The sequence below is a fragment of the Stenella coeruleoalba genome (genome assembly GCF_951394435.1).
Source record: "Stenella coeruleoalba genome assembly, chromosome: 13".
Classification (NCBI taxonomy): Eukaryota; Metazoa; Chordata; class Mammalia; order Artiodactyla; family Delphinidae; genus Stenella; species Stenella coeruleoalba.
The window spans coordinates 54,851,981-54,866,808 of NC_137159.1; the positions used below are offsets into that span (position 1 = coordinate 54,851,981).

General features: G+C 37.0%; 2 protein-coding genes across 3 annotated transcripts in view; one reads left to right on the top strand and one right to left on the bottom strand.

Moving 5' to 3' along the window:
* Positions 1-1,802, top strand: part of ABCG5 (ATP binding cassette subfamily G member 5) — a 32,955-nt gene extending 31,153 nt beyond the window's left edge. Inside the window, exons 12-13 of one of the 2 annotated variants that reach the window (XM_079940135.1) lie at positions 369-481; positions 1,754-1,802. In XM_079940135.1, coding sequence (XP_079796261.1) covers positions 369-481; positions 1,754-1,767 — 127 coding nt within the window. In that variant the 3' untranslated portion in view covers positions 1,768-1,802. Of the gene's footprint in view, positions 1-368; positions 482-1,284; positions 1,717-1,753 lie in introns of those variants that run through there. The other variant, XM_079940134.1, reaches the window with a different exon arrangement.
* A 9,715-nt stretch (positions 1,803-11,517) lies between these two features.
* The window catches only part of DYNC2LI1 (dynein cytoplasmic 2 light intermediate chain 1), a 45,189-nt gene continuing 41,878 nt past the window's right edge, over positions 11,518-14,828 (bottom strand). Inside the window, exons 12-13 of the mRNA XM_079941183.1 lie at positions 14,616-14,708; positions 11,518-11,811 (exon numbers count right to left, since the gene is read on the bottom strand). Of these exons, the coding sequence (XP_079797309.1) occupies positions 11,749-11,811; positions 14,616-14,708 (156 nt within the window). The 3' untranslated portion in view covers positions 11,518-11,748. The remainder of the gene's footprint in view (positions 11,812-14,615; positions 14,709-14,828) is intronic.

Here is a 14,828-nt window from a genome sequence, read left to right on the forward strand (position 1 = left end):
CAAGTTGTGATTAAAAATGATGGTGTGTTATGCTTACTGACTTGAAAGGATGTCTGAGGCATACGTTTGTTTGAAAAAGCAGGTTAGGAAAGAGGATGAGGAGTTTAATTCCATTTATGTAAAATGTTATAAATACACATTACATATATCACCAAAATGTTAACAATAGTTATTTCTGGGCAGTGGTATTTCTTTATACTTCTCAGTGTAGTTTGAAGTTTTTCTAATGAACATATTTTTATAATGAGAGATGAAAAACTATGTATATTCCTGTTGGGAAACATAAGGGTTGCCTTTCTTTTCATTTGGTAGGACTGCTACCAGAGCCTATTGAAGTTCATCTTTCTTTCTTTTTGCTTTTTCTTAAGAAACACAGAAGAAATGCCCCTTCCTTTTAAAATCTTCAGTTATTTTACATTCCAAAAATATTGCTGTGAGATTCTTGTAGTCAATGAGTTCTATGGCCAGAATTTCACTTGTGGTAAGTACTCAATTTTGGAATTTATTTTTACATATTAGTTTGAAAAAAACAATTCCTTGAGGGAAATGTATTTTTTTAAGTAAATGCTATATTGTAAAAGAGATTTAAAACTTTGTTTTGAAGAGTCTAACATTTTCTCTGATTTTGAAAATAATAAGCAGTAGTCAAGTTAGTCAGTTGTCAAAGGTCAGTAGCTTAAGGGCACTCTGATGTTTTTAGAAAATGATAGACTTAATGTATACTGAGGTAAACTCTAGTATATTCTGGATGGATCAGTTCCTATACCTACTGAACAGGTTGAAGCAGGCTGCAGTGGCTTCTTCTTCCCCCAAATGTACAGAGTATGTAGCTGAGTGAAGCCATTTTTGGCAAAAATCTGTTCCCTAATCCCACAAGAGGGCAGTGGGAGCACAGCAAGGCCCTCCTGGCCATTGGAAATCCCAGGCCACTCTGTGAAGACACCTAAAGAACAGGGCAGAATTTAGTAGTCGTTTTATCTATCTTTAGGTGATAACATTAGTAACCTTGGGATATGCAGTGCTAAGTGATCATAATTTTTATTAGTACTATGGTACTGAATATACACCCAAAATGGAAACAAACCCATTTCCATCTTCAAGGCCCCCAACACTCACTATTGCTTCATCTAATAATGAATTCTGGGCTCTCTAAAATTTCCTGTATCTTCATGAAGAAGAGTACTTAGCAGACTGCTGAGCATTTAGTGGGCATCTGATAAATACGTGTTGATTAAATTACCTTGCAAGTACCATATTTGACATTGTCAATCTTTTCCCTGGCAGGCAACTCAAATGGTTCTATGTCAACTAATCCAATGTGTGCCTTCAGTCAAGGAATTCAGTTCATTGAGAGAACCTGCCCAGGTGCAACGTCCAGATTCACAGCCAACTTTCTGATTTTGTATTCATTTATCCCAGTTCTTGTCATCCTAGGAATAATTGTTTTTAAAATCAGGGATTATCTCATTAGCAGATAGTAAAGAACATTGCTGCGAAATGGAACTTAAGCTCCTAGATGTACATGACTGCTTTGAATTTCTGAAATAAGAATGTTACGTGATTCTTAGTAGTACCTCGTAAGACTTTTAACCATTAAGACTCCCTGTGCCCCTTGGATCCATGCAGGCCTTGAATGCTATTCCAGGAGGGACATGTGGTATTTGGAAATTGTGACTGAGCTGGTCCAAAGATGTTCATAATAATTCATAAAGTTATGGGAGACTAATGTGACTATTTGTTTTCTTTGTTCTAGAGACAGAAAAATAGGTCAGTTAAAGCTTATGCTTACATTTGATAAAGGCTTTGGTAAAAAAGAAAACATTTGAATGATTGTAAGTAACAGAAAAAGTTGTGGTTTGATTGAAGCAAAGCATCACGCAGAATTAGGTAAGAATGCTTTCATTTTCATTTAAAAACCCTATTTACGTGCACATGTCTACATAAGTTAACTGATCACATGGAGAGGATGTTGGACAGATGTTGGATAAAGACCCCTGACACAGAGCAGCCACTCATTTTACTGATGGTTAAAATGAAAAATGGCAGAAGTGGGCTGAACTGAGAACAGCACACTAGACAAAAAGATTAGTTTGCTAGTTTTCACTTTCTGCTTAGTTTACTTATAAAATTAAAAGTAAATGTTACTAAAGTATATGCACTGAGAAATGACATTTTTAAGGTTGGAGAGCAGCTGTTATTTAAAGTCCACATAGAAAAGATGCTCAATTGACACAACATTTACACTAAGAACAGAATCACACACTAGGAATTCATGTTCTTGAATTGTAAAGAGAAAGAATGCTGATAAATGTATATTTTTAGGGATTAAATTATGTATATAGATTATTAAAAGTGGGTTCTGGACTAAATGATCTTTCTGATCTCCAAGTAATTCATGTACAAGTCTGAAGTGAAACTGTCTTCATGTTACCATGGTAACTTTGAGTGAGAATATCTTAGATAATACATGAACTTGTTCAGTTACTGTGACCTAACGTGTAATGAATGATAAATTATAGTATTTGAAAGATCTCACATTATAGTGGGAAAGATCATTTCATTAAGGAAACCACAGTAAAATCCTATTTCTTAGAACAGTATTTAAGGATCTGCAGACATTGGTAAAGTACCAGAATAGTATTGTCAATTTTTATAAAAGGTCTTTGACACTGATGATTATGGTATAATAGTTACATAATGTCTTACAGATTATATATGTCACATCAGTTACAGACAATTCTGGAGATGATAATCTATTAAAGTAGTTCAAAGAGAGTCCCACAGGAACCTCTTTTGAAATCACTGATTTCAACTTACTAAAGATATGGGTGTACAATGTAAGTGGAAACACTTTCTACTATTCATATGCAGATGAATTTCATTCTAGCTCAGAAACACTTGGAAAATTGACATAGCACGTGACTTCAAGCTATTAAATGTTAGTGATACCGTAATCTTAGAAAAACACAATGACTTTCAACATGTGACAGTTTGTCTCAGTCAAAAATGGACAGTGGGGCTTCCCTGGTGGCGCAGTGGTTGAGAGTCCACCTGCCGATGCAGGGGATACGGGTTTGTGCCCCGGTCCGGGAAGATCCCACATGCCGCGGAGCGGCTGGGCCCGTGAGCCATGGCCACTGAGCCTGCGTGTTCGGAGCCCGTGCTCCGCAACGGGAGAGGCCACAACAGTGAGAGGCCTGCGTACCACAAAAAAAAAAAAAAAAAAAAAAAAAAAGGACAGTGATGTATAAGAAAATCAAAATATATAATAAAAATTCCTATTCCCACCAAGTCAGTGAAACTTCTGAGATCAAAACGTTCCCTGTTGATTTGAAGGGAGTTCTTTCTCCACAGCACTCAAGCAGGGTGCCTGTCTGCTCCTAAGACTGCAGTTCCTTGTAGACATGGTGAAATTGTTTTCCAGAGTGCTGGAACCACATGCATTGTAACTAGTTTAGGAAGTCGTATTTCACTACAATAACCAGGTAGTTTGCTATCCACTTGGATACCACTCATCAATCTTGGTGTTCTTGAGGTTAGTAAGTGTGCTTATTTGAAGCTGGGTGCATGGCATATTAGAGTCAACATATTTTATAGTGGAAATGGAAGAACAGAATAAATTACTTTCCTGTTTAATGACAGCAATTATGCTTACTCCAACTGAACTTGCCTAGCAGATACACAAGTCTCCAGGAGTCTGAAGGCTTCTTAAAAGCTATTCCACCTTGGAAATGATCTTAGTTATTACTAACTCATGCAGTCTTGGCCTGCTTGTTGATAGACTATTTCCTTAAATTTGCCTATTCTTCAAAAAGTTATACTCAAAGTAAGTATGTCAGAATCACCAGAGGTGCTGATGAAAAATGCAGATTACTGAGCCCCATTCCAGACCCACTGATTCAGGATCTCTGGGTGTGGGGACTCAGGAATGTGTATTTTCTTTTTTTTCTTTTTTTAAAAATTGAAATATAGTTGATTTACAGTGTTAACTTCTGCTGTACAGCAAAGTGATTCAGTTATACATATATATACATTCTTTTTTATATTCTTTTCCATTATGGTTTATCACAGATACTGAATATAGTTCTCTGTGCTATACAGTAGAACCTTGTTGTTTATCCATTCTGTATATAAAAGCTTACATCTACTAACGCCAACTTCCCACTCCATCCCTCCCCAACCCCTACCCCTTGGCAACCACCAGTGCCCTCTGTCTGTGATTCTCTTTCTATTTCATAGATAGGTTCATTTGTGTCATATTTTATTTTTTTTAATTTATTTTTTATTGAAGTATAGTTGAATTACAATGTTGTGTTAACTACTGCTGAAGAGCAAAGTGACTCAGTTATATATATATATATACATTCTTTTTCATATTCTTTTGCATTATGGTTTATCACAGGATATTGAATATAGTTCCCTGTGCTATACAGTAGGACCTTGTTGTTTATCCATTTTGTATATACCAGTTTTCATCTGCTAATCCCAAACTTCCAATCCAACCCTCTCTCAGCCCCTCCTCCTTGGCAACCACCAGTCTATTCTCTATGTCCCTGATTCTGTTTCTATTTCATAGATAGGTTCATTTGTGTCATATTTTAGATTCTACATATATATGATATCATATATTTGTCTTTCTCTTTCTGACTTCACTTAGTATGATAATCTCTGCAAATGGTATTATTTCATTCTTTTTTATGGCTGAGTAGTATTCCATTGTATATATGTACCACATCTTTATCAGTTTATCTGTTGATGGACATTTAGGTTGTTTCCATGTCTTGGCTATTGTGAACAGTGCTGCTATGAACATATGGGTGCATGTATCTTTTTGAATTATAGTTTTGTCTGGATATATGCCCAGGAGTGGGATTGCTGGATCATATGGTAATTCTATTTTCAGTTTTCTGAGGGACCTCCATACTGTTTTCCACAGTGGCTGCACCAACTTACATTCTCACCAACAGTGTAGGAGGGTTCTCTTTTTTCCACCCCCACTCCAGCATTTGTTATTTGTAGACTTTTAAATGATGGCCATTCTGACCAGTGTGAGGTGGTATTTCATTGTAGTTTTGATTTGCATATCTTTAAAAATTAGCGATGTTGAGCATCTTTTCATGTGCCTATTGGTCATCTGTATTTCTTCTTTGGAGAAATGTCTATTTAGGTCTTCTGCCCATTTTTCAATTGGGTGGTTTGGTTTTTTTTGTTGGTCAGTTGTATGAGTTGTTTGTATATTTTGGAAATTTAGCCCTTGTTGGTCGTGTTGTTTGCAAATTTTTCTCCCATTCCATAGGTTGTCTTTTTGTTTTGTTTATGGTTTCCTTTGCTGTGCAAAAGCTTGTAAGTTTGATTAGGTCCCATTTGTTTATTTTTGTTTTTACTGCCTTGGGAGACTGACCTAAGAAAACATTGGTACAATTTATATCAGAGAATGTTTTGCCTATGATCTCTTCTAGGAGTTTTATGGCGTCATGTCTTATGTTTAAGTCTTTAAGTCATTTTGAGTTTATTTTTGTGTATGGTGAGAGGGTGTGTTCTAACTTCATTGATTTACATGTGGCTGTCCAACTTTACCAGCACCACTTGCTGAAGAGACTGTCTTTTACCCACTGTGTGTTCTTGCCTCCTTTGTTGAAGATTAATTGACCATAGGTGTGTGGGTTTGTTTCTGGGCTCTCTATTCTGTTCCATTGATCCATATGTCTGTTTCTGTGCCAGTACCATGCTGTTTCAATTACTGTAGCTTTGTAGTATTGTCTGAAGGCTGGGAGGGTTATGTTTCCTGCTTTGTCCTTTTTCATCAGGATTGCTTTGGCAATTCTGGGTCTTTTATGGTTCCATATGAACTTTAGGATTATTCTAGTTCTGTGAAAAATGTCATGGGTAATTTGATAGGGATTACATTAAATCTGTAGATTGCTTTGGGTAGTATGGCCATTTTAACAATATTAATTATTTCAATCCAAGAGCATGGGATATCTTTACCTTTCTTTGAATCATCTTCAGGCTTCTTTATTAATGCTTTATAGTTCTCAGCATATAAGTCTTTTACCTCTGGTCAGGTTTATTCCTAAGCATTTTATTTTGGGGGGGGGTGCAATTTTAAAAGGTATTTTTTTTTTACATTCCCTTTTTGATATTTCATTGTTGGTGTAAAGAAATGCAACCAATTTATGTATGTCAATCTTGTATCCTGCTACAGGCTGAATTTGTTTATCAGTTCTAGTAGTTTTTGTGTGGAGTCTTTAGGGTTTTCTATATATAGCATCATATCATCTGCATAAAATGACAATTTTACCTTTTCCCTTCCAATTTGGATACCTTTTATTTCTTTTTCTTGTCTGATTGCTGTGGCTAGGACTTCCAGTACTATACTGAATAGAAGAGGTGAGAGTGGGCATCCTTGTCTTGTTCCAGATTTTAGTGGGAAGGCTTTCAGCTTTTCACCATTGAGTATTATATTGGCTGTGTGTTTATCATAAATGGTTTTTATTATGTTGAGATTATGTTCCCTCTATACCCACTTTGGTAAGTTTTTATCGTGAATGGATGTTGAATTTTGTCAAATGTTTTTTCTGCGTCTACTGAGATAATCATGTAGTTTTTGTCTTTTCTTTCATTTATGTGGTGTATCACATTGATTGATTTGCATATGTTGAGCCATCCTTGTGAACTTGGGACGAATCCCACTTGGTCGTGGTATATGATCTTTTTTAATGCGTTGTAGGATTCGGTTTGCTAACATTTGTTGAGATTTTTTTCATCTATATTGGCCTTAATTTTCTTTTTTGGTGGTGTCTTTGGTTTTGGTATCAGGTTGATGGTGGCTTCATAGAATGTATTTTGGGGTGTTCCTCTTCAATTTTTTGGAAGAGTTTAAGAAGGATCGGTACAAGTTCTTATTTGTATGTTTGGTAGAATTGGCCTGTGAAGCCATTTGGTCCTGGACTTCTGTTTGTAGGGAGCTTTTATTTTTATTTTAAATTATATTTATTTGGCTGCGTTGGGTCTTAGTTGTGGCATGCAGGATCTTTCTTTGCAGCACTTGGGTTCTTTGTTGTGGTACATGGGCTTCTCTAGTTGTGGCGCACGGGCACTAGAGTGCATGGGCTCAGTCATTGTGGCATGCAGGGTTTTCTAGTTGTGCACGGGCTCCAGAGCACACAGGCTCAGTAGTTGTGGCATGTGGGCTGTCTAGGTGTGGCTCATGGGCTCTAGAGTGCACAAGCTTAGTTGCCCCACGGCATATGGGATCATAGTTCCCTGACCAGGGATCCAACCCACATCCCCTGCATTGGAAGGTGGATTCTTGACCACTGGACCACCAAGGAAGTCCCTGTAGGGAGTTTTAAAATTACAGATTCTATTTCACTTCTTGTGATCAGTGGTTCACATTATCTATTTCTTCTTGATTTAATTTTGGTGGGCTGTATGTTTCTAGAAACTTGTCCATTTCTTCTAGGTTGTTGAATTTGTTGGCATATAATTGTTCATAGTATTACCTTATGGTTTTTTGTATTTTTGCAGTATCAGTTGTTATGTATCCTTGTTCATATCTTATTTGGGTTCTTTCTCTTTTCTTCTTGGTGAGCCTGGCCAGAAGTTTGTCAATCTTGTTTATTCTTTAAAAGAACCAGCTCTTGGTTTTATTGATTTTTTTTCTATTTTTTTAAATCTCTTTTATTTCCTCTCTGATCTTTATTATTTCTTTCCTTCTGCTGACTTTAGGTTTTGTTTGTTCTCCTTTTTCTGATTTTTTTAAGTGGTAGGTGGGGTTGTTTGAGATTTTTCTTGTTTTTTTGAGGAAGGCCTGTATTGCTCTGAATGTCCCTCTAAGAATTGCTTTTGCTGCATCCCATAGATTTTGTATGGTTGTGTTTTCATTGTCATTTGTCTCAAGGTTTTTTTGTTTTTTTTTGCGGTACACGGGCCTCTCACTGCTGTGGCCTTTCCTGCTGAGGAGCACAGGCTCTGGACTCCGCGGCATGTGGGATCCTCCCAGACTGGGGCACGAACCCATGTCCCCTGCATCAGCAGGTGGACTCTCAACCACTGCGCCACCAGGGAAGCCCTGTCTCAAGGTATTTTTAAAATTTCCTCTTAGATTTCATCGATGACCCATCTGTTTTTTAGAAGCATGTTGTTTAATCTCCATGTAATCATTTTTTCCCACTTTTTCTGTGGATACTTTCTAGGTTTATGCTGTTGTGGTCAGAAAAGATGCTTGAAATAATTTCTATACTCTTAAATTTTTTGAGGCTTGTCTTGTGCCCTAGTATGTGGTTAATCCTAGAGAATGTTCCATGTGCACTTGAAAAGAAGGTGTGTTCTAGGTTTTTTGGATGTAATGTCCTGAAAACATCAATTAAGTCTAACTGTTCTATTGTATCATTTAGGATCTCTGTTGCCTTAATCTCTGTCTTAGAAGATCTGTCCATTGATGTGAATGCGTGTTAAAATCTCCTATTATTACTGTATTCCTGTCTATTTCTCCCTTTACATCAGTATTTGTTTTATGTATTTGGGTGCTCCTATATTAGGTGCATATATGTTGATGAGTGTAAAATCCTCCTCTTGTATTGAACCTTTTATCATTGTATAGTATCCCTCTTTATCTTTCTTTATGGCCTTTTAAAGTCTATTTTGTCTGAGCATTGCAACCCCTGCTCTCTTGTCATTTCCGTTTGCATGAAATATCTTTTTCCGTCCCCTCACATTCAGTCTTTGTGTGTCCTTTGCCCTAAAGTGGGTGTCTTGTAGGCAGCATATCGTAGGCTTGTGTTTTTTATCCAACCTGCCACTCTGTCTTTGGACCGGAGTATTTACTCCATTGACATTTAAGGTAATTATTGCCATTTTAAAACTCGTTTTCTCATTAATTTTATATTTCTTCTTTGTCCCTTTTTTTTTTTCCTTCTGTGGTTTGATGACTTTCTTTTGTATTATACTTATGTTCTCTTCTTTTTGGTTTTTGTGAGTCTGTTGTATGTTTTTGATTTGTGGTTACCCTGTTTTTCAAGTATGTTAACCCTTTCCTATATCTATTTGCCTTAGACTGGTAGTCATATAGGCTCAAACACATTCTAGGAGAAAGAAAAAAACCCCTACATTTTCTTACTCTCCTTCTCCACATTTTATGATTTTGATGTCCTCTTACATCTCTATCCTTTTGCTGTTCATTGTGGTTATCATCACTTTCACAGAAATTTTTTGATGTTTTTTTAAATCTGTGTACTGGCTTACTTAAGTGATTTACTTTTCAATTGTAATTTTCTCTTTCCTATAGATTCTTTTTTTCTACTTAGAGAAGACCTTTCAATATTTCCTTTAGGATATATTGTTTAGTATCATTGTATTCTTTGAGTTTTTGCTCGTCTGAGAAATTATTTCTCCTTCTATTCTAAATAATAATCTTGCTGGGTAGAGTATCCTAGGTTGCAGAGTTTTTCCTTTCAGGACTTTGAATGTATCTTGCCACTCCCTTCTGGCCTGCAAACGTTTCTGTAGAGGCCAGATGGTAACAGCCTTATGGGGGTTCCCTTGTAATTAACTCTTTAGTTTTTCTCTTGCTGCCTTTAGAATCCTCTCTTTAACTTTTGCCATTTTTATTATAATATGTCTTGGTGTAGGTCTGTTTGGGTTTATCTTGTTTGGGACCCTCTGTGCTTCCTGTACCTGGATATCTGTTTCCTTCTTTATGTTTGGGAAATTTTCAGCCATAATTTCTTCAAATACATTTTCGGTCCCCTTTTCTCTGTCTTCCCGTTCTGGAATCCCTATTATGCATTGATTGGCATGCTTTATACTATCCTATAGGTCTCTCATATTGCTTTTTTTTTTTTTCATTTGGCTTTGTCTGCTGCCCTGATTGGGTGATTTCCATTATTCTATCTATCTTCCAGATCACTTATTCATTCTTCTGCATTATTCATTTTGCTATTCATCGCCTTTAGCTCAGCTTTCATCTCTGCAAACGAGTTTTCTAATTTTTCTGGGTTCCTTTTTATAGTTTCTAGTTCCTTTTTACAGTACTCTGCATTTCTGTTGATAGCCTTTCTTAATTCCTTCAGTATTTATTTTCATTATCTCCTTTTTGAAATTGACGTCTATTAGACTAAAGAGGTCTGTTTCATTATTTGTTCTTTCAGGGGAATTCTCTTGGTCTTTTAACTGGGAGTGGTTTCTCTGCTTCTTCATTTTACTTATATTTCTCTTACTCTGTGAGTTTAGGAGAAACAATTATCTACTGTGATCTTGGAGAGCTATTTATATGTGGGGATGTCCTGTGTAGCTTGTGTGAGTTTAATATATTGGGTGCAAGGCCTGTTTTTATTATGGATGCCTGTTGACTCTTTCCTCAGTGTGTGCTGGTTGTTATCCCCTTTATTGATAGGGGTGTGCAGATGCGGCGGCTGGTGCCTGGTCTTGGGGTTCTTGGCAGCAGTGGTGGCTCTGGTGTGCCCCCAGAGCATGTGATAGGAGCAGAGGTGGCTGGAGACTGCTCCTAGAGTCTGTGAGGGAGGCGGTGGCTTGCCTCCCTCCAGGCGGCTCCTGGAGCCCGTGCATGTGGTGTCCTGCCCTCTGTGAGTGCACACAGAGAAAAAGGCTACAATGGCGGTCCCACCCCTTCCCTCGTGCACCCCCAAACAATGGCGCCTGGCCTCTAAGGCAGCCCAGGCTTCCTCCCCATACACCATCTGTTGCAGTCGCACTAGATTCCAGCCGCCCCAGGCTGTTTCTGCACAGCCAACCCCAGTCCTCTCCCTGGGTCTGATCTCCAAAGCCCGAGTTCCGGCACCCAGTCCCCACCCGCACCAGTGGACCTGCATCTCAGGCTGGTGAGTGCAGGGCGGCAGCACTGAACAGACCATCTGTGCAGTTTTCCCTCTGCTCTGGCTGCCACAAACCGGCTGCTGCATTCTCCTCTGAGTCTCTGAAGCTCCCCTTCTGTCCCAGCAGATCTCCCCACCAGTGAAGGGGCTTTCCCGGGTGCAGGAACCTTTCCTCTTTCATAGCTCCCTCCCAGGGGTGCAGGTCCCATCTAGATTCCTTTCTCATTTTATTTTTTCCTACCTGGAGGTTACCTGGAGATTTTCTTGCCCTTTCAACAGTCTGAGGTCTTCTGCCGGTGTTCAGTAGATATTCTGTGAGAATCGTTCCACATGTAGATGTGTTTTTGATGTATTTGTGGGAGAAGGTGAGCTTCACTTCCTACTATTCCACCATCTTGATTGCTGCTCAGAAATGTGCATTTTAAAAAAGTACTTCCGATGCTTCTTGTGCCTTACCATTAATTAGAGTAAAATGATGACACCTGTGAAAGTGACCCCAATTCTACTTTTCTTACCAGACACAGCTGAGAACTCCTTAGAGAAGGAATGTGTCTAATATAAATGCTTAACCTTATACTCACAACTGTTACTAAATGCTCTTGCTTTCATATTCCTGAAAACATAAGCAGAAACTTACAGACGCTGAACCAAGTATACACTACTTAAACATGTTAAAGGTAGGTCCTGCAAGATTTTTTATTTTTAAAAAAATATTGCATGTAATTATACAAATTTTTCCCTTTTAAGAGAGCTAAAAGTATGCAGGGAGTTGCACTAATACAAGAAATTCCACTTTTCCTTTAACAAATTACACATCTAGACTTTCCTCACTTATTAATATAATATTAAGTAATAAAATAATCTTACTTGTATTTGGAAAAGAAGAAATAAATACCCTCTAGTTGCATTAGGTTCAGGAATCAAGCTCAATTTGTTTCCAAGACTTGGAAGAACTTCTTTTGTACTGTTCCAGTTCCTAAAACAAAAATATGTATTACTTGCAAAAAACTTAAAATTTTAAAACTAGGCACCTTAAAACTGCCTTAGCATTTTTTTGGGTTAACAGTGTATCCTTTATAACATCATCATTCTCCAAATTTCTTGCCAACTGTTTTATAAATAATTATACTTAGGATTTATTTTCTAGAAATGCAATCTTCAGAGTTTCCGTGTCACCAAAGCAGCACTTGGAGATGAATTTATTAAAGTTTCAGACAAAATATACACTATATAGTATATACAAGTTGTTTTTCAACTAACAAAATTAAGCATTTGGCATACTTTAAGTATATAAAAGTGATCTTATTTTTAAATGTTTGCTGTTCAACTCCTGTCAAATTGTGGTTGAAGTCAGCAAGGTATCAATGTTTAAAATGTACATATCGTTTGACCCAGTGATTGTACCTTTAGAATTTTATCAATAAGTATAATAGAGAAGAGCAGAAGAATAGCAATAGAAGGATATTCACTGAGCTGTGTATAGTGGCACACAATTGGAAATGGCTTAGACATCTCCCAGTAAGGACTGATTAAATACATCAGTGCTCATTCACACTTGACTTCATAGGCAGCCAGCAAAAACAACAGTGGTCTTATGTGCCACATGAAAAGGGAAATAGGTGGAGAGAGGGCAGGACACTTCCATTTTCTGTTATACACTTCCATGTCTTGACTTTTTTCACAATGAGTATATGTTCCTTTCACAATTCATAAAACAGAGATAACTTTTAGTGGGGGTGAATATCCTGCATGAGATGACTGACCTGCAAAAGGGATCATCTAAGGGGATTGCCTCCTGGCCTCTTACATGTTGTTCAATGTCTAAGTGTACAAAGTATATTATTATTTCAGATAAGCAAAAAGTGGTTACTCTGCAAGATAAGGCAATCACTGCCCTTTGGCTAACATAACAAGTTCATTTTCGCTAGGAAAAGAAAATTAGATTCTCATTTTCAGAAAAAAATTGCAGATTGTCTCTTTCATACCTATACTCTAAGTTATTAAAATTTAAATGTTGAAAGTTTCAAAACTGTATAAAGACTTCAGAAGGATTTTTTATAGTATTAACTCTGAAGCAGTCTTTATAGCTTCGTTTATTTCTTCTAATGAAGTTAGCTCAGTTCACCAGTTATCTTACCAGCAACTTATGGTTTCAAAGATTGTTAGCTCATAAAGAATAAACAGTAATCAGTTATCACAGACTTTCTTTAATTGAATTATTTTTACCAATGCTAATGGTGAGGGCATTGCTTTGAGATTCTGTGCTAGTAGTTTCTCTCTTCTACAGACAGCAAACTGAGAGAAGATATAAATTTAAAGTTTTGGATATTAGAATGTCAAAATTTGGAAATGGACATCAATACAATAATTGAGCATCAACTGGTAATCATTAGCATGACTTTTAAAGCAGAAGCATAAAATTATGTTAAGGTACTACACGTGCAAACGAAAATCAATTCATCTACTAAGATACCATGAATAAAATACTATGAAAGAGGCAAAATTAGGATATTATAACTTTTCAGGTGAGTTAAAAAAAAAAAAAATCTCTCAGTCAAGAGAATGTAGAATTAGTGAGGTACAAGGGTTGAGTAAAGAAAGATATTGTGGGGCTGCTTTCCAGTTCCACTCAAAATTCATATGGTTTTAGGTCAGTTAGGGAAGATGTATTTGAATGTGAAAACTCATGATGCTCAGAAATACTCTAGGGCTTTAACAATGTGTGTGTGTGTGTGTGTGTAAAAAAAAAGGGCTCACTATCTAATATAAACAGATAACTCTTATCAACAATGGCAGTTAGTCATTAACTCCTAGATAAATATTAATTCAGAGATGACTTCCAACTAATCTCTATAGCCAACCTGCACACATAATAAGGGTTACATGAGGTCATTTTAGTGTCCCTACAACGTGCCTCTTACTTTGCTACAGCTAAAACACCCTCTAAATATTCATGACATATTTTTCAAAAGTCTTCTGTACTTAAACGTTTTGCTTACTTATTCTAGAGCCCCTGAAGGTGAAAGGCTAGTGCTGAGAAAAAGACGCTGGTCCCCGCTTGCAGTGGGTGGTTGCTTTCAGGTTATCCTTGCAACAATGTGACTGCCCAAGTTACACAGCTCTGTAAATCCCACCTGAGAGGTGGTCAGGGCATTCAATTTACTGTGCTTATAGTAAGGGCATGTCCTGTACAGTGACTCATTTTATCAAACTAAAAGGAGATCTGGGAAAATCTAAATATTGGACCATGATGAGTTTACCAACTTTTGCATTCTTACATTAGACTGTGTATCACAAATGGTGCTATCTGGCATATATGGAAAGCAGTCTCCACTTTTAATCACTTTCCTGAGAGACTCTGGGTTTTGTCAACTGCGTTTGTGTGCTTTCAGTCCTTAATTTTTCTGATACAAGAAAAGTATAGATACATCTAAATGTCCTAATAAAAAAACAAAACCTTTTAAATAATCCCACAAACAAAAGAATATTATGGAAGTGTCTCCCCAACAGTGAGGTAAGAATCACTACCCATCTTCAACATAAAGTAAACTGGAAAGTCCAAAAAGGATATGTGAACACCAAGTCATCTCTGGCTGGTAGAATGATAGGTGATTTTTAGTTCCTTCTTGATGCATATCAAAATTTTTTAATATATAGTGAAGATGTACTATTTAAATAATTTTAAAAGTAAAAAATTAAATTGAGAAAAATTTATGGAATTCTAAGGATATTTCTGTGATAAAACTTAAGATGAAATAAAATAAATGTTTAGGATAATACCTGATCCTTCTGAATTCTCATTTCATCAACTTCGCTTTCAGCATACTGAGGGTCTCTTGCAGGGTCCTTGACATCTTTTAATGTGTTGACACTCTGAAATCACAATTCTTCAAATCATTTCATGCCCATAGTCCAAAACCTTCAATGCAGGGTTATCAACTACCCTGCAAGCCAAGTTCTCGTTCCTCAGCTGGCCCTCGCTGCTGAGCGTCA